The 20,589-nt window shown below is 41.5% G+C and overlaps 1 protein-coding gene across 5 annotated transcripts in view; it reads right to left on the reverse strand.

Moving 5' to 3' along the window:
* LOC102954674 (myomegalin) overlaps window positions 1-20,589 on the reverse strand; it is a 48,317-nt gene that overhangs the window by 2,058 nt on the left and 25,670 nt on the right. For 4 of the 5 annotated variants that reach the window (XM_042993983.1, XM_042993980.1, XM_042993979.1 and 1 more), the window contains exons 2-6: window positions 18,319-18,466; window positions 7,931-8,166; window positions 6,790-6,841; window positions 5,509-5,753; window positions 883-1,116 (exon numbers count right to left, since the gene is read on the reverse strand). In XM_042993983.1, coding sequence (XP_042849917.1) covers window positions 883-1,116; window positions 5,509-5,753; window positions 6,790-6,841; window positions 7,931-8,166; window positions 18,319-18,466 — 915 coding nt within the window. The remainder of the gene's footprint in view (window positions 1-882; window positions 1,117-5,508; window positions 5,754-6,789; window positions 6,842-7,930; window positions 8,167-18,318; window positions 18,467-20,589) is intronic. The other variant, XM_042993981.1, reaches the window with a different exon arrangement.

The following is a 20,589-nucleotide window of genomic DNA, read 5'->3' on the forward strand; positions in this document are numbered from 1 at the left end:
TACCACCCATCCACTAATAGAAAGGCTAGAGTAAATGCATATGAAATTAAATCAGGCAGTGAATAATAAGGGATGCTGAGTATTTTCCTTTAACCACTTTTGGTGAAGAGTGACAAGGAAGGGCCTGGGGAGGTATCAGGACCTGAAGGAGGAATAGGAGAAGAAAGGAGCACCTCTGAAGAAGTCAGAGGATACACAAAGGGAAGGGGAAAGAGGCCAAGAATAGGCATCATCCACTAGGACATCTTGCTTAGGGTCAGGTTTTTCTGAGAATTTCAAATGTCTTATTGTTACACTGTCTCAGTCCCAGGAACTGAGCTCCTTCAAGCCATTCTTCTCCATGGGTGCACCCTGGGTCACTGGTGCCAGGATGCCTGGCTCTAAACTACTAGCAAAATTTGAGAGGCAAGACTGACTCAGTAATTGCATACAAAGGGCATGTGTGTATAACTGTAGAAATAGTCTCCCATCCTGCAATAAATAGCTCTTGACTTAAGGAAGATCTTCCCCAGGGTAGCTTGAGCTGGGAACTCCAAGAACAGTCTACATGTAGGCCGCAGAAGATTGTAGCACAGGGCAAAGGGAGCATATGAATACGAGGCAACTCATCCTGTCTGTAGAGCACCTCAGAATGTCCCTGACTTCCTGGATTCTCCTGCTCAGCGTGAATCTCTGGGTAAGGGGAATGGGAGACGCACTTAGAAAGGACCAGCACTGGGCTGGAATCTTGTTCTCTGGCTGAGCTACAGGATACTGTCCCTTCATCTCACCCACTTCTGTGAGCCAGGATCTAACAGGGGAATAAGAATCCTTGGGCCCAGGAAGAATGTGTTCACCCCCATCCATAGGCTCCATTGTCACCATCTACTCTTTTGTGTTTACCAGAAGGCTTGGAGTCGGGCCGGTACAATGAGGAGAAGGAGGAGAGGCACCCAGACGCGTTCATTTTCTGAGGCCTCGTCTCATCCCATGGGCCACTGCTGCCATGGTACCCAGGTTCTGGTGTCCCACTCAGTTGTGTGGTGCCACTCAGAGGATAGGAGGGCTGGGCGGATCTGGCATCTGAATGGTCGCTGAGCAATGATGCTGAATCAGCAGGAGTGGCTGCGCTGACATCTGTCCAGAAAGGAATGTGAGGAAGAAATGGATGGGAAGTCAGAAATAAAGCATTTTAAAAATAATTATACTGGGTTGAATAGTGTCCTCCAAAGTCATGTCCATACCTGGAACCGCAGAACGTGACCGTATCTGAAAATGGGGTTGCCGCAGATGAAATGATTTAGGACAAGAATATATTGGATTAGCATGGACCTACATTCAATATGACTGATGTCCTTACAAGGACAGGAGAGGAGACACCGATAGAGTCACACGGCGGGAGAAAACCACACGACAAGGGAGTCAGGAGGCAGACACCAGAGAGATGTTTCTACAAGCAAAGGGAAGCTCCCAGCAACCACCAGAAACTAGGAAGAAGCAAGGAAAATGGAGCATGGCCCTGCTGACACCTTGATTTCAGACTTCTAGCCTTTAGAACGTGGGCAAAACAAATGTCTGTTGTTTTAAAACACGCAGTTTGTGATACTTTGTTATAGCAGCCTTAGAAAACTAATACAGTAATCCATGGAATTCAGACCAGAGCAGATGTGAGAGACACCCCAAGCACAGGCAGTCATTTCTCTGACATCAGCCATAGCAACATTTTTCATGATAAGGAAGGGAAACAAAAGCAAGATTAAACTATTGGGACTACCCCAAAATTTAAAGCTTTTGTGTAGTGAAGGAAACCATCAACAAAACAAAAAGACAACATACTGAATGAGAATGTTTTGCAAGCGATGTATCCAATAAGAGGTTAATATCCAAAATATATAAAAAACTTATATAACTCAACCCCCAAACCCCCCAAGCAATCCAATAAAAAATGGACAGACGACATGAATAGACATTTTCCCAAAGACATACAGATGGCCAATAGACCCATGAAAAGATGCTCAACATCATTCATGATCAGAGAAATGCAAATCAAAACCACAATGAGGTATCACCTCACACTCATCAGAATGGTTAAAACAAAAACCATAAGAAATAAGTGTTGGCGAGTGAGGATGTGGAGAAAAAGGAACTCTTGTGCACTGTTCATGGGAATGCAAACTGGTGTAACCACTGTGGAAAACAGTATGGAGGTTCCTCAAAAAATTAAAAGTAGAACTACCAATATGATCCCATAATTTCACTACCTGGTATTTACACTAAGAAAACAAAAACACTAACTTGAAAAGATACATGCACCCCTATGTTTACTGCTTCATTATTTACAACAGCCAAATTATGGAAGCAGCCCAAGTGTCCACCCATGAGCGGGGGAAGGGGTAGAGAGAGAAAGAGAGACACAGAATCTGAAGCAGGCTCCAGGCTCTGAGCTGTTAGCACAGAGCCTGATTCAGGGCTCAAACCCATGAACCCTGAGATCTTGACCTGAGCTGAAGTCAGACAGTTAACCAACTGAGCTACCCAGGTGCCTTGAAGATGTGGTATTTATATATAATGGAATACTACTCAGCCATTTGTTGCAAAGTCTTGCCATTTGCAACAACATGGATGGAGTTACAGGATATAATGCTAAGTGAAAGAAGTCAGAGCAGACAAATATCATATAATTTCACTCATATGTGAAATTTAAGAAACAAAACAAATGAACAAAAAAAAAAAGAGAAACAAAAAGCAGACTCTTAAATATAGAGAGGAGGTGGGTGAAGGATGGTGGCATAGATGAGATTAAGAGTACATTACCATGATTGGCACTGAGAAATGTATTGAATTCTTGAATCACTATATTGTACACCTGAAACTCATATAACGCTGTATGCTAACTATACTTGAATTTAAAAAAAGGAAAAACAAAGAAGTGGTGGTTAGATGTACTATCTGAGGGTCACAATATATGCACAGGAAAAGTACAGGGGCCACTCTCCTGCCTGTCTCTATGGAGGCACTTTAGAAATGTCTCCTTCTGTAGCAGAAATCACTACAGATCTTACAAATCACAAGGTTAAGGAGATGAGCATTTTGCTAGTCTGTGAACAGGTAATATATTCACTGGACAGTCTATGCCCTTGCCAGTGACACAGTGGCTAATCCTTCCTGAGACTGTTCTCGATTGGGGGTTGTTGGAGGAGGAAGAGAAAGGGAAAATGGCCTCCGGTTATGGCCGTTGTGCAGAGAACTGAAACAGGGTGATGCTCCTGGTGGCTCCCACTCCTCCTGCCTCCTACTCTGGATGCCTACTGAGGCTGAGGGGGTCTCTGAGGAAGGCAAGTGGTGATTTGGATCTCACCCAGAATGGCTCACAAGACTGTAAAAATAATTCTTAAATATAGCTTAAATTGTCTGGCAAGTTTCTCCTCTAAGCAGATAGGAGTGAAGTCCTTGTTTTCCAACCAAGTCAAGTTCCTCTAAGGAACTATGCACTTGAATCAATATCCAGTAGGTCTTCTCCTTCCATTATGTATGGTCTTACATAAAACCAGTTATAATTAGCATCACTGTGAAAAAAAAGCGTAAGGTAGCCTACCATTAAGTCTTTAACACAATGCCCCACAATGTAGGAACTCAATCAAAAGGTGATTCCCAACCCCTTTCTTCTTTTTGTTTAATGTAAACTAAATTTATTGTTTCTTTTTTCTTTTTCTTTTCCCACCCCCTTTCAAACCTCCTTTATCCCCTCCCTAGAAAACCAGCTGACACTCAACCATGGCCACAGGAGTCCCAGGTCCATCGGTGACAGTGATCAGCATTTCACGTCCCAGTCTCCCCTTGCCACATGCACAGAAAACATGCCCTATGCTGTACGCAGAAAGCAACAGGGAGCAGCCTCTCATGAGAAGGGTTTCACCTCACCGGGAAGCTGCCCCACCAGTCACACTGCTTGTTAACTGTTCTACAAAGTTTGGTCCAAAAAACAGAGGAGGAGCAGTGATAAGCCAATGCCCCTCTGAGAGGACAATGACTTCAGATGGAACAAAGAAGGGTTTCAATCTCCCTCAGAGAAGAAGAAGGTGGCAGAAAATAGGGGTGATGCCATGCGATGAGGCCACTTGAGATGTGGCCTTCCCTACCAGTTGTGGCGGGAATTGTCGGTGAGGGGGAAGGTGTGTTTGCCCTTCTGCTGTCTCCCAGGGTGGCCCTGAGTTCGGGTCAAGTGACTCTGGGCAACTGAGTTCAAGGATGCAGGTAAAACTCCCCTGGGCCCCTTGGAAGATGTCACATACACATCAAGGACAGCTTATTCATTCATAAATCCGTGGACGAAAGTGCAATGTCCATAGGGACTTGTCTCATCTGCAGAGGCTACACCATTGTCAGAAAGAGTGGAGTGGGGAAAACACTGGTTCCAGAAACCCAGCAAAAGACGTGTGCAAAGAGGTGACGCCCTCCCTGCTTGGTCCCTGACTGCTCAGGCTGCCATGCAGTGGACGGTCTGAGCTGTTGATTCAGGCTCACAGTGAATGCCATCCCAAGCTGGCCACTCTTCAGTAAGTGTCCTGACTTCACTGAGCCTCAGTGTCCTCAGCCTTGTAAAACTGGGACACCACCAACTACTTGAGGGGATGGTTATGCTGATTAAATGAGGCAAGATGCATAGTTAGTAATGTGAGCATACCAGATGTTCAATAAATGTGAATTTCCTTTCTTTCCTTGGTTGCTATAATCCCGGGGGAAACATTATGCTGCTCTGATCCTCAGGGTAAAATGAGAAACAGGAATAGTATCAGGTCAAATCCCAATATGGCTCATTCATTGCTTAAAACAGTCAATTCAGGAAAAAAAAAAAATCAGACTAAGGTTGGTTTCTCAGTATTATTTACACCAGAATTTGATTGATACAGTTCCCTAAAAACAGAAATGCTTTTCTCAGGAGGAAAATTAAAGAGAAAGCTGGGCAGGAGAAAATGAAGGTTTGATTTTAAATGTATGCTGCTCCTCCTCCGCACCAAGGCTACCCAAGTGCCCTCCTTGGGGAATTCTGGGGAGAGGCAAGTTGGCGATGAGTTCAGCCTGAACCTGAGACACGTCCCAGATACTGAGGGTTCAGAGGACATTACAGCTGAATCATTAGAATGATGGATGGGATCTATAAATCCACAAATGATAAAGAATGTTTAGTAATAAACAGAAAATAAGAACTGTGACTGTTTACCCCAGAGATTCCAAGATCAGAGACCCAATATTAGTGATGTTCATGCCCATGGCCTGAAACATGATATGATGGGATTGCAGTGATAAGGGAACATTTGCCCCTTTCCCTTCCCAACTCATGACCCCTCCCCTCAAGTCCAATACCGTGTATGTGTCAGAGGAGGTCTAGTGGCTGATGACGTGTGGGGTTAGGAATGGAGAAGAGCTGCCTGACACCCTTGGGGCCTGTGCTTGGCACCGAGTCCCAGACCTGTGCCCCACCAGGTACATCACAGGGGATCTGTAGGGCCTGGCTGCAAAGATACCTACTCTTGGTGTAGACAAAGGAGCAAGCACCTGGCAACAGGATGCTGTCTGGGTACTCACTGGCCACAGCCACTGCAGGGTGTACTTCTTGCTCTTCATGAAGCAGGGAGGTGCTGCTGGAGGAGTGATGGGCAGCAGACTGGGCATGGCTGCTGGACTGGATCTGGGGCAGAGTCTGGGGCTGGGCCTGCTGTTTGGTCTTTAGAGCTTCTGGCACTTTACCCTTTGTATGCATCTCCCTTAAGATACTGGCGGGGTAAGAAAGACAGAGGGAAAATAAAGGTCACCTGAATGACATAGCTGTAGCAATCTGGCAGCCCATGGGAGAAGCCCCAGAAGTCAAGGAGACTGTTCCTTCAGAGGAGAAGGCAAACCATTTGTTTGGGGGTGGAGAGTGGGGGACAGGGGAGGACAACAGTTGCCCAGTGCCTTGGCCACAAACATCCTGAGGAAGAGAGAAGACCCATTAGGCCCCTTAAATAATACTCATGGTTCCTTCATAAGACAACCAGAGGTTCTCACTCTGTGAACACGATGTGCTCAGTAGTATTTGCAGTGGCCTGTTTAAAACTGCTTCCCAAGGCAATGCGGCTTCCTAGGTGTCTTGTACTTTCTAGACTTCCTTCCCTAAGTATGGTCATGGAGTATAAATCTCTTTTTTTGCAAGAAAAATTTGTAGTTATTTATCATGTGCCAGTACCTCTTGGGTCACCCTTAAAGAAACCAGATATAATCTCACTCTGGTCTTTACTTTTTTTTTTTTTGTATATCTTTTTTTTTTAATTAATTAATTTTTTTTCTCTTAACGTTTATTTATTTTTGAGACAGGGAGAGACAGAGCATGAACGGGGGAGAGTCAGAGAGAGAGGGAGACACAGAATCTGAAACAGGCTCCAGGCTCTGAGCTGTCAGCACAGAACCCGACGTGGGGCTCGAACTCATGGACCGCAAGATCATGACCTGAGCCGAAGCCGGATGCTCAACCGACTGAGCCACCCAGGCACCCCTCACTCTGGTCTTTAAAGATCTGAGAGAAATCAGAGCTGATCCCCGGGGGTACAGAAGACTCCTAAGGTTAGAGCAGCTCTGTATTGCTAAATTGGTGATTGAATATGAGAATGGGACTAAAATAACAATAAATTAAAAAAAAAAGAAACGAGACCACTTCATCACCAAGGAGACATAATGATAATCAGCCATCTGTTTTTTTATGGTATGTGAGAGCTCCTGCTTATAAATCCTTCATCAGATTATGTTTCACAGCCCCTGAGAATCTAGAGTTACCTGAGGGTCCGCAGCATGTGTCCTGTTTGATTCTTCTCACTTGTGCAGTCATCTGAAAACCAGATTCAAAAAGGACCAGTCATAATTTAAGCAGGTCTTATTTCCCAGATTACAGACAAACTCTGAATTTTCTCTGGGATGAGACGTGACTATTTGATGCTCCAGTCCAAGATACTCTGAATTTTCTCAGGAGACATTGGAGAACTTGTCTGGTGGGCTTTCCTGAGCCCACCACAAAGGCCATTATCTTTACTTGCTCTGCCCTGGATCAGAGTCAAAAGCTAAATGTCTCTTTTCCTACAGGTCTTGAGATACTTGTCTGGTGGCTCTGGACCACTCCAACCAGAGTCTCCCAGTTCTGCCACAGAGCTGGTTCCCAGTCCTGCCTCTGTGTGCTCGGCCACAGTTTTCACGCAGAACCTACTCCTATCTCTGTAGAGGTGACAGACATCCCTGTCCCACCTCTGCATCTGCCACCAGGAGCCCACACAGTGGCCTCAAGCCTATGCGCCCTTGGTGCTCCAGGGACTATTCTATGAAAAAGGCACCTGAACTAACTAATGTTCCCACAACCAGGTACCAGTCTATACAGTGTCTAAACTATGCTCAAATCAGCATGGTTGTTTGATCATGTTTTTGAAGTGCACTGATTAATATTGCTGATCTGATCCCTGGGACAATCATGCTGGTATTATTTGACCTAACTTTTTTGGTGAGGAAACAGAAATCAAGAGAAATATGAACGTGTCCGGAGCTGGCAATGAACACATACAGGCTAGAGCCAGGGTCTTCAGATCCTGGTTCGGGGCTCTGTTCACAGCACCCAGCTGCCCCTGTTCTACCTCCCTTTCTGCCAGTTAGTTTCAGATAAATGCTATCACCCACCAGAGATGCCTTTTGCCCGAGTGGCCACATCCCATGAGAGATGGCAGGGCTGTGGCCTTCATCTGGGCATCCTCAATCCTGTGTGCTTCTCCTCAGTGCTCCTCACCAGCCAGTCCTGACTCCACCATGCTTCCAAGGTGGTGACTACAGAGCGGGACATCAGATTGAAAAGTCACTTGTCGATGGATATGGGCTGGTCTGAGCCTTGGTCCTTGGGAGGGACTGAAAGTCTTCCTGAGCCCTGGGGTGCGCTTACCTGTGCTGAATTTGCTGGCAAGGCTCTCTGCCAGCTGGCTCCCCTTGGCCAGCTGCTCACGGAAGCATTGCTCCATGCAGTGGTCAATTTTATTGCTGCTGAGGAGCTCCTCAAAGGTTTTCACTGTGTTCCTGACATGCTGAATGAGAAGGGAAGAGAAAGTTCTCCCCACTCTCATCTTCTGCCGCAGGTGGGTCAACTCTCGAGCCTGATCCTGGATCAAGGAATGGCATTTCCTAAAGAGGGGAAGAAACAGTAAGTGAGGAAAGAGGAGACTGACAGGTTGTGGTACTTCAGCAGAAGACACTTAGAGAATTTCACCCCCAAAACCCCTACACTGAATTAGCACGTGTTTAGGGACCTGAATGTGGCAAAGGGAATGAAGAAAGGAAAACTAAGCCTTCTTCTGTTTGAAAGCCTCCTTCTAAAAGTTTCTTTTCCCAGGCCTGTACTTCTGAAAATGGAATCAGCTTTTCTTCCCTAGTTCTGCTTTAAAATCTGTTCCCAATCCATCTCTTCAGTTTAATAAACCATTTCAGTACAGTAAAAAAAAGTCAGGCTTTAATTGGAAAGTCGAAAGGAAAACCATCATGTGAGAAGAGACCACTTGTTCTCTCACCAGGATGGACCTATCTATGTTTTTCCTATAAATAGCTAAGGCTCCATTGCTAGGACATCTTCAAGCTCCTTTAGTCTACCCACTGTATTCTACCATGTCTGTATGCTCTGGTGTAACTAATTAGTGCAGTGTTTTGCTTGTAGGGTTCAAAAGAGTGATCTGAAAAATGATCTCCAAGAAATGATCTGAACCAATTTAGTATCCCATAATATCCTGGCCAACACGACTACTATTTGTCATAGAGGAGAGTAGAAGAGGAGGTTTTAGCTCATCTTGTTCCTGAGGGAGGCAACACAGCTGGACGGATGAAGCAGGAAGCAGCAGGCCTAGACTGTAGCCCCAGTATGCTCTATGCTCCCACTGCAAACTTGGAAAGTCACTTTACTACTTTGTGCCTCAGTTTCATCATCTGCAAATGAGGTCAAAAGGACTATTTTGCCTTTTTAGAAATATGGTCAGGATTGACTTTAAGTTAATTTTTATTTATTTTGAGAGAGATAGCAAGCAGGGAAGGACAGAGAGAAAGGGAGGCAGAATCCCAAGCAGGCTCCACACCGTCAGTGCAGAGCCCATCGTGAGGCTCAAACTAACAAACAGTGAGATCATGATCCGAGCTGAAATCAAGAGTCGGATGTTTAACTGACTGAGTCACCAAGGCGCCCCAAACTTTATTTTAAATGTTGGGATGAGGACAGCAATCCCAGTAAAGCATTTAACTTATCAAAGACATATTATCATTACTTTGGTAATGGTGAGTTTATCAGACCAACCTGACGTCCCCTCGGTTTCTGCAGGTGTGCCAGAGCAGAATCAATGGCTTCTGATTTCACCAGTTTCTCTTGGAGACCTTGGCAGTGTAATCTGTATTGTGCTAACAGGGAGCATGGGTGCTAGTTATTTCCTGAGGAGGTGAAATTTTCCTGAAGCCCAGAGTCACTGGTTTAGAACATTAATCCAGGCATTGGAAAGAGCCAGGATGGGGATCAGGACAGGTCACCCCCAGGAAGCATCAAACTCTATTTGAACCTTCTAAATGATGCTATACTTTATTCACATTTCTGACCAACATTTCTCACATCATTAGGCAGATGCTGGTTCCTAGACTAAGAGCTCTTTCAGAGCCTGGAGTATTTTGGTCATCTTATGGACACAGCCAAACACAAAGGAGACTCTCAGTAAACATTTTTCCAATTCTGGAAAAGAGAAGTTCTTACAAACCTCCATTCATCTCTCACTGTGTTCCTGTCCTAAATGCCCTCTCAGGGATCGTATGTATTTTCCACTGATGCAAAAAACCCTTGCCCCTAAGAAAGATCCTGTCCTCACTTGGGGAGCTCTGTGAAATATAAATGCCCTCAGACTTGCAGAATATTGTCAGTCCTGGGTCCCTAACTTTTCCTAGTTAGCTTCTCTACTCTATGAACTAAGATTAATACTCAAGAACCTCTTCCTTGGAAAACAAACGTGAGGAAGCCTTTACTGAAATTAAATGGGCATTACCGAATCTTCCTTCATTGGGACTTCCTCACTATACTAAACCTTTTACGTTGTTTGTTCAAGAATGTAACAATCAGTTTTGGGAGCCCTTACTCAAGAAATGAAGGAAAAAATAGACCTATAGCCTATTATAGCTTACAATTGCATCCAAAGGCCAGGGCATACCCAAATTGTTTAAAGGGCGTAGCTGCATCTGCTAAAATTATGGAATTCTCCTTGAAACTTGTTCAGGAAATGAAATAAATCTATAGGTTCCTTATGCTGTAGAAAGTTTGCCAAACACTGAGCATATATACCATTTCTCAGCTAGTAGACACCATCTTGTGAGATCCTCCTCCTGTCTCCTGAGTGTTCTTTCCTGCGTCTCGTCAAATCTTGCTACCTTCCTACCCTTATCAAACAAAGGAGAGACTCATAACTGTTGAATTGGTCTCCTCAAATCAAACTCCTAGATTAGATTTACAAGAAAGCCTATTGGCCTGTCTGGATTTAGTACTCTATGCCAAAAACTCTGAAGGAAAATATCAAGACAAATATGCTGTCACTACACAACATGAATTACTAGAAAGAGGAGCCCTTCCTTTATTTAATTCAGCCCTACCTGCAGAGTTGTTTGGCTCTCACTGGAGCCTGTGAATTGACAAAAGAAAAAACTGCAAATATTTACACCAATAGCAGGTATATCTTCAGAGTAGTTCATCACTGTGGTATGCTCTGGAAACAAAAACTTTTTTTTTTCCTCCCAAGTAGTCTCTACACCCAGTGTGGGGCTCACACTCACAACCCTGAGATCAAGAGTCACGTGTTCCACCGACTGAGCCAGACAGGTGCCCCCCAAAACAAATGGCTGACTTTCATGCTAAGGTTCCTACTCAAGAGATTCCTAAGGTACCAGAACTTTAAATAAACGCCATAAAATGGCCAAGGGACAGATACTAAACCTTTTGGTAAAGCCATTCTCCTGAATTTCCATAACCTATATACTCCACTGTAGATCCACATCAGATTACTTAAGACAACTGTGTAATAGACAAAAAATGGTATCTGATGCTGAAAACCAAAAGTGGCACCAAGAAGGATACAGATTTATCATAAAAAGAGGATTTGGGGAGGGTACACATGACTGGCTGGTGCCTCCTGAATCCCTCCATCACCACTCTTGCAAGTGCTTCATGTGACTACCCACCATGGAATTGACCAAATGTCTTGAATTCTGAAAAAATATTAGTGGGGTGATTGTTCTAAATTTGCACGATGGGTTTATATTCAATGATTAACCTGTCAATCATATAACCTGGGAGAAACCATTTAACCTAATTCCAGGGGCTGCTCCCCCACTGTCTGGACCATTTGAACATTTTCATTTGATACTTTTTCAAAATTCTCCTTCTGTGGGCTATCACTATGTACTTGTAATGGTATATCTATTTTCTAGATGGGTAGAAGGATTCCCATGTTGGCAAGCTGATGATCACCACAGTCGCAAGGAAATTATTAGAAAATCCTTTTCCACTGTGGGGAATCTCAGACGAAATTTCAAGTGATAAAGGACTCAGTTTACCTGGATAGGTTATAAAACAACTAAACAAGGTTATTCAAACGTTATGACACTATCATTGTCTCTATCATCCTCAGTCTTTAGGGAAGGTTCAATGTACCAATGATATCCTAAGAGTAAAACTGGCAAAATTGACTGAAACCACAGGAACACCTTAGCCTAAAGTGTTACCCTTAGGCCTTATGACGTGAGATCAACACCTTTTGGGAAACATAAATTAACACCTTATGAATCCATGCCTTTAATGATAAAGCCCCATGCACATCCTGCCCTTGTAAATTCTAATATGACTTTAAAGTACTGATGCAATATTCAAAAACTTATATTCAACAGGTCAAGGAGGTTTTTAGAGACCTTCTGTGCCTGGTGAAAACTTTATACTTCATACACTGGAACCTGGAGACTGGGTATTCTGAAACAGATATAAATGAAAAACAACACTTGAACCTCTATGAAAAGGGCTCTACCAGGTTCTATTTTTTCATACACTAGTTAAATTACAGGGTATTAAACCTTGGGTCCATGTCTCTCAATCCAAGAGAAACCCTCTCCCCCTCAACTCTTGGACTTGTCAACCTACAGCTAACTTAACATTAAGGATTTCCAGGAAAAAAAAATTTCCCTTGAAGCAGACAAGGCAAAGAACACAGAACAAGATTCTGTTAGATCCCCTATCTTTTTCCAGGACTCATTTTTATAACAATTACTGTGATATTACTGCTTTACAAACTAATACAGAACATTCACACCCATGTTCCTTTTTCTGTTAGGGATTTTCTCTACCCACTAAGGCCTACCATTCAATGCATACCTTCCTTTACTAATCAAAATGATTGTTGGTTATGTAGACACTTAAATGCTCAGGAAGACTCTCAGTGTTAGAACCAGCTCCTATACATGCTTGAATGACCGGAAAATGGCTTTACAAAAAGGTTTGGTATCCATGCCTTGGCCATTCAATTAATACTTACAGCCAGTTAATCTGGTACTGGGAGGAACTTTGGAAGCCAAAGGATGGCCCATAATCATTGCAAACTTCATTGTTGGCAATCTGTCTATGCACAGCAAGCCTTCATGGTACTGGACGTAATTTAGGGCATGCTCTAGACTCACTCTATAATCACACACTTTGGTTTGACTCAGACAATGGAGATTAGACTTCCATATACAACAGTACAGATTTTAAAATAGATAATGACCGTGATATTTTTGTCATGCTATTAGGAAAATTACTGAATCCAAACCTAGCTTATTCTGCAAAACAAGCGAAAATTACCTTGGGCCACTTCTTGCACATGCCTCTGAAAATCACAGATGAAATTCAAGCTGTTCCCCCAAATTGGCATGAGGTGGTCACTTTTAACCAATCCTCAATCATTAGGAAAACTCTAATGATGTAACCAATCATTGGAAATAATAAATAACCTATGCATTCTCACTAGATAAGGTGTCTTATAACAATATACCTTTGAGCCTCATTCCACTGTTGGTTTGAGAGCTCCCAGTGGCAAACTACTTTTATGTGCACAAAAAACTCTAACTAATATTTTAGTGATTTAGTGGTTTCAATCTTGCTATTTCTAGATTTTTGACATTCAATTCCCTCTAACTTTCTCATTTATACCAACTTTGGCTACCCAGGTCCCCTCATCACCTCTCATTACTCTCTTTTTCTAACCAAGAAGATGCTCCTCCTATCTGTTCTTTCAGCTCTGAGACCTCAGGATATAATATTGACATAGTGTTCTCTTGCAAAAAACACACACGTGGGGAGGCCTGGGTGGCTCAGTTGGTTAAGCATCTGACTCTTGGTTTTGGCTCAGGTCATGATCTCACAGTTCATGAGTTCAAGCCCGCATCAGGCTCTGCGCTGACAGCATGGAGCTTGCTTGGGATTCTCTCTCTCCCTCTCTTTATGGCCCTCCTCTCTCTCTCTTTCTCAAAATAAATAAATAAACTTAAAAAAAAACCCATGCACACATACACAGATACAGACGTGCACAAGGGGCTAAGACTTGGTCCTGGTTGCAATTACTAAGTTAATAAACCCTTTAACATCCCAGTTCAAGATGTGGACAATACTAGTGCAGGAAAAGGCCTCATCTTATTTTATAGATGAAGACATTGAGACTCACAAAGTGTAAGAAATGTATCTGATATATGTTGATAATATCTCAGTAAAGTTGGAGTGGGGAGAAATACACCTGAGCTTCCATCATTAGTTGGTGGAAGGATCATTATTACAGAGAGTTTGGTTCCAAACTCTCACTCTAGTGTTCTTTATCAGTACCATGCATCCTCTTGCTCTGAGTTTTAGGGGTCTCTGAGATAAACAAGGCTATTCCACTTTTAAGGCAAGGCCTTTTTTCTGGAATACACTTATTATTCTGGATTCTATAGGTTTATTATTTATTCCCATCCAGTTTCTCAATAATAAATAATACTTATTACAATGACAATTAAAATTTATTTAGGTAATTTTTAAAAAATATGGTTATTTGAAAAGATCGGTAAACTCAATGAGCCTCTAGGCAGGCTAGAGAAAAGGAAAAAGAGAGAGAAGATCACAAATTACTAACACCAGAAATAAAAGAGTGGATCACTCTAGAGCTGATGCACACTGAAAGGATAATTAAGAAATGCTATGAACAACTCTATGGCCACAAATTTGATAACCTAGATGAAATGGTCCAATTCCTTGAAAAGCACAATCTGCCAAAGTTCACATAAGAATAAATAAACAATATGAATAGACCTATGTATATTAGACACACTGAATCAACAATTAATAACCTTCCAAAACAGAAAGCACTGGGCCCAGATGAGCTCACAGTGAATTCTACCAAACATGTAAGGAAACAATTATACCAATTCTCTACAGGCTTTCTATAGGAGATAGAACCAGAGGATATATTTTCTAACTCATTGTATGAAGTTAACATTACCCTATTATCAAAACCAGACAATGACATTATAAGAAAAAAAAACAAAACACCTTACAGAACAATATCTCTCATGAACACCGGTACAAAAATCTCCAGCAAAACATTAGTAAATTGAATACAACAATGTATTTGATGAATTATGTAACACACCAAGTGAGATGTATTCCAGATGGAGAGCTGACTTCAACATCTGAAAATCAATTGCTGTAATTCAGGCTAATGAAGAAAAATCATATGATCATATTAATAGATGCAGAAAAAACATTTGACAAAATACAACACCCATTCATGATGAAATGAGAAAAAAAACTTTTGGCAAACTAAGAATAGAAGGAAAAATTTCCTCAGCTTGATAAAGAATATTTACAAAAAACAAACAGCCAGCATCATACTTAGTGGTAAGAAAGTAGAAGCTTTTCCACTCGGATCAGAAATAAAGTTAGGGGTCCCCTCTCACCACTCCTTTTAAACATCATATTGGAAGTCCTAGATAATGCAGTGAAACAAACAAACAAAAGCAAATAAAAGGTTTACAGATTGGAAAGGAAGAAATAAAACTGTCTTTGTTTGCAAGTGACACAATTGTCTATGTAGAAAATCTGAAAGGATTGACAAAAAAAACTCTTGGAACTAGAAAGTGATTAAAGTCAGGTTGCAGAATACAAGGTTAATATACAAAAATCAGTTGCTTTCCTATATACCAGCAACTAACAAGTGGAGTTTGAAACTGAAAACAATACCATTTACCTTAGCACCCCCAAATGACATACTTTTGTAAAACTCTAACAGAATATGTACAAGATCTATCTATATAAGGAAAATAACAAAGCTCTGGTAAAAGGAAATCAAACAAGCACTAAATGAATGGAAAGATATTCCATGTTTATGGATAGGAAGACTCAACATTGTCAAGATGTCAGTTCTTCCCAACTTCATCCAAAGATTCAAATCGAAATCCCAGCAAGTTATTCTGTGGCTATTGACAAACCAATTCTAAGATTTACATGGAGAGGCAAAAGAAGCAGAACAGCCAACATAATATTGAAGAACAAAGTCAGAGGACTGACACCACGACTGCAAGACTTATGATCAAGGTACAAGTAATCCAGAAAGTGTGACATTGGTGAAAGAATAAACAAATCAGTGAAACAAAACAGCCCAGAAACAGACCCACAAAAATACAGTTGACTGATCTTTGACAAAGGAACAAAGGCAGAACAATGAAGAAAAGATAATCCTTCAACAAATGGTGCTAGACAATTGGACACCTACTTGCAAAAAATTGAACCTAGACAGAACTTTACATTAATTAGCTCAAAATACATATAGGTCTAAATGTAAAACACAAAATATAAACCTCCTAGAAGATAACAGAGCAGAAAGTCTAACTGATCTTGAGTTTGGTGATGACTCTTTAGACACAAATATCAAAAGGCACAATCCATAAAATAAATAATTAATAATCTGGACTTGATTATAATTTAAAACTTTCACTCTGCAAAATGCATGGTCAAGAGAATAAGAAGACAAATCACAGACATGGATAAAATATTTGCAAACAACCTATCTGATAAAGGACTGTTGTCAAAATTATACAAAGAACTCCCCAAACTCAACAACAAGAAAATGAACAATCCAATCAAATAATGGGCAAAAGACCCGAACAGACATCAAAGAAGATATGCAGATGGCAAATAAGTAAAAGAAAAATCCTCAGCATCTTATGTCATTATGGAATTGCAAATTAAAATAACAATGAGACACTACTACATGTTAGAATGGTAAAAATCTCGAGCATTGGTAACACCAAATACTAGTGAGGATGTGGAGCAGCAGATCCTCTCACTCACTGGTGACTGAGTATGCTACAGCCACTTTGGAAGATGGTTTTGTGGTTTCTTACAAAACTAAACATACCATTACCATATGATCCAGAAACTGTATCCTCACTATTTACTCAAATGAGTTGAAAACTTATGTCCACATAAAAATCTGCACACAATGCTTATAGCAGCTTTATTCATAATTGCCAAAACTTGGAAGCAACCAAGATATTTATCTTTTAGTAGGTGAATTTATAAATAAACTGGCACATCCAGAAAAAAATGTAGTATTATTAACACTAATGAGAAAGGAGCAATCAAACTATGAAAAGACATGAAGGAACCAAAATTTGTATATTATTAAATCAAAGAAGCCAATCTGAAAAAGCTACATACTGTATACTTGCAACTCTATGACATTCTGGAAAAGGCAAAACTATGGAAACAGTAAAAAGATCAGTGGCTGCCAGGGATTAGGAAGGAGGAAGGAATGAATAGGCAGAGCACAGAGTATTTTTAGGGCAATGAACAGTCATTCTATAGGTTTCTATAATGGTGAATACACATCATTATACTTTTGTCAAAACCCGAAGAATGTACACCACCAAGAATGAACCCTAATGTAAACTACTACGACTCTCAGTGATAATGATGTGTCAATGTAGGTTCATGGATTGTAACAAATATACTACTTTGGTGCAGGATGTTGATAGTGGGGGTGGAGGCTATGCATGTGCAGGAACGGGGTATATATGGAAATTCTTTGTACTTTCCACTCAGTTTTGCTCTGAACTTAAAACTGCTCTAAAAATAAAGACTTTATGAAAATAATCATGAGAATATGATTTTTTAAATGTATTTCACAAAGTAGGTATAGGCTTTGTGAATTAAGAGTCCAAGATTTTAATATTATTTCTGCAAAAAAGGCTATTGTGCAACTTTGATCAAGCAACCATATCTTTGGGCCTGAATGTTCTCAGGTCTGAAATGAGGAAATGAGACTAAGTGACTCTAAGGTTATTTTAGCTCTAACATTCTTCTCTGGGTCAGGAAAATTTAAGTGGTACATATTGACAGTACCCAATGGAGCATGAAGCTGAATTTTATCACCTTTAAAGCTGTGCTCCAACCACTAAGCAAGTTAGTTATGATGTAGTATGTCAGTAACTGGTGTTCACAGGTAAATGTATAATGCATTAACTCCATATCATTTTAATGCCTTTGAAAAGCTATAAACATTCAGCCATTAAAAACGCTGACAAGTCAAGCCAACCAGCCATTATTTGACAATTCTGTAAGCTTATTTTAAGAATTGAACTTATCGGGGCGCCTGGGTGGCTCAGTCGGTTAAGCGGCCGACTTCGGCTCAGGTCATGATCTCATGGTCAGTGAGTTCAAGCCCTGCGTCGGGCTCTGTGCTGACAGCTCGGAGCCTGGAGCCTGTTTCAGATTCCGTGTCTCCCTCTCGCTGACCCTCCCCTGTTCATGCTCTGTCTCTCTCTGTCTCAAAAATAAATAAAACGTTAAAAAAAATTAAAAAAAAAAAAAAGAATTGAACTTATCAAAATTGCCAGACCAGAAACCAGGGACAATCTGATTGTCCTGAAATCTCCTGACAGAACAGGAGATTCTTAGGTGTCCCTGTCAATGCAGAAAAGAGACGCTACTCACATGACTGGAAGAATTCCATGAAATCCCAAACATCCTTGAAGGTGATATATTTGGTGAATACATGCATTGTTATTTAGAATAAAACCAAATTTCTCTGAATAATATAAAGTAATTGATACTAAAAGCCGTATAGGCTTTTCTGTAAAGACTTTTCAGGAGGGTCTTAAGAGACAGCCCTGTAATTAAGCTATAGAGTCTGGATGCAAACCTGAAAACTGCCGTGAGGGCAATGATTTAATTCTGACAGTGGAGTGTCTAAACAAAGAGTCTCTTACCTGCTGTGGGACACAGCGGAGGACCCTGTCTCGTCTGGCTGAGTCTGCTGCTCACCCACTCTCCTCTCAGCAGGTCGCTTCTCTAGGGGCTGCTGCATTCCAGCTTTCAGTTGCAGCATTTTCTCATGAAGAATCCTCTTACTGCCTCCTTTAAAAGGAAAGATGGAAGAGAAATGTGTCTGGGTCTCCACAATGGCCAGGCTTTCTTCCAAAGCTGCCTAGAGTAATCAAAACAAAATGATAGTTTATAGAGCTGGATCATTAAAGAGGATCCCATAGGAGCACAGAGGAAGGGAGTGGGGAACCTGCCAGGAGGTAAATAACGAAACCTATGATGTGCTCCTGTGAAGAGTTCCCCCTCAGCCATGAGGACCTTGGTGACCATGGGTTGGAGGAAAGATACAGCAAGTAGGGGGAGATGGTGCCATGAGGGAGAAGAGCAGGACCCAGAGGTATTTTAGAAAAGCAAACAAACCTGGGGCACCTGGGTGGCTCAGTTGTTTGAGCATCTGACTTCAGCTCAGGTCATGATCTCATAGCTCCTGAGTTCGAGCCCCACGTCAGGCTCTGTGCTGGCACCTTGGAGCCTGGAGTTGCTTCAGATTCTGTGTCTCTCTCTTTCTCTGCCCCTAACCCACTCGCATTCTGTCTCTGTCTCTCTCCAAAATAAATAAACATTAAAAAAATTTTTTTTTAAAAAGCAAACCAACCAACAAGCAAATAATGAAACAAATGAAATCAAATGGGCTTTTTAAAAAATTTTTTTTTTTTTTTTTTACATTTTATTTATTTTTGAGAAACAGAGTGAGACAAAGCGTGAGCAGGGGAGGGGCAGAGAGGGAAGGAGACACAGAATCTGAAGCAGGCTCCAGGCTCTGAGCAAGCAGTCAGCACAGAGCCCGACGCGGGGCTTGAACCCACAAACTGTGAGATCATGACCTGAGCCAAAGTCGGACGCTCAACCAACTGAGCCACCCAGGTGCCCCAAATGGGCTTTAAACTGGAGTAAGAGTTGAGTATTTTTGATTCTTACAGTTGAGATAAAGTTTCCTGGGAGTGTTCCTTTAGAAATCAGAAGGCCTTTTTGTCACCCACAAGTTTTGAGAGTTATGAAGGCAGAAACAAAGTTTGAAATGCCAGAGCTCAAATCTAGTCACTGGGACATCAACAATAGTGCCATGGGAAGGACTCTCGGTTCCCGGTCTCAAATTGTAATCAGAGAATTAGAATGTGTTGGTAGCCACAGAACCTGAGAAAGCCCTGTCTTCTAAAGGCCTGCCATACTCAACACAAAACTGCTTGTTTCTCCCTGGATGTCTCTATCAATGGAGACCACCTCTCTCACCAACCAGTTTTACTATCTGGGTACTCTTTTACTGATACTACCAATTTTTTTTGAAGTAATCTCTACACCCAACATGGAGCTCAAACTCACAACTCCAAGATCAAGGGTAGCACACTCCACCAACTGAGCCAGTCAGGCACCCCAGCCAATCAATTTATAAAGAAAAATCTAAGCATGTTCTCTTTGTTCAATCTTGCTTTTGCACAGAAAACCTCAAACAACAATCTTTTTTTCAACACCCTTATTTTCTTGAAGATAGTTTCAATAAAAACAATTCTGTGGCTCTTCATGCATGAATTTTTAAAAGCCTCTAGTGATTTTTACTGTTCCTCTTTGGGAACTGTCGAAATTTTACCCCTTAGATCCTTTCAAGGGAATAGTGACCAAAAACTAAGTATAACTAATAAATTTAGAATAATGATGTCTTACTTTTTAACCCCATAAAAATTAATATATCTTAGTGCAATGTTAAATTTCTTTCACTTGCAGTAGGAGAACACGTGGGGGTTTTATTTAACCGGAAGTAATTAAAAAAGATTTTTTTAATGTTTATTTATTTTTGAGACAGAGAGAGAGAGAGACAGAGTGTAAGTAGGGGAGAGACAGAAAAAGGGAGACACAGAATCTGAAGCAGACTCTAGGCCCTGAGCTGTCAGCATGGAGCCGGATGTGGGGCTCAAACTTAGGAACTGTGAGATCATGACCTGAGCCAAAGATGGACACTTAACCAACTGAGCCACCCAGGCACACCTAACAGGAAGTAATTTTAAACTTCCAAACTCCCAACTTCACTTAACTTATAGATGACTGTTTTTGCATTGCTTTAAAAAAATCTCTATAAACATTACACTCTGCTATGTCTGTTTTTCATTCTGGCTCTGTAAGTTACTTTCCACTTCGTCAAAGTCCTCAAAACACTTTATCTC

The sequence above is a fragment of the Panthera tigris genome, chromosome C1 (genome assembly GCF_018350195.1).
Source record: "Panthera tigris isolate Pti1 chromosome C1, P.tigris_Pti1_mat1.1, whole genome shotgun sequence".
Classification (NCBI taxonomy): Eukaryota; Metazoa; Chordata; class Mammalia; order Carnivora; family Felidae; genus Panthera; species Panthera tigris.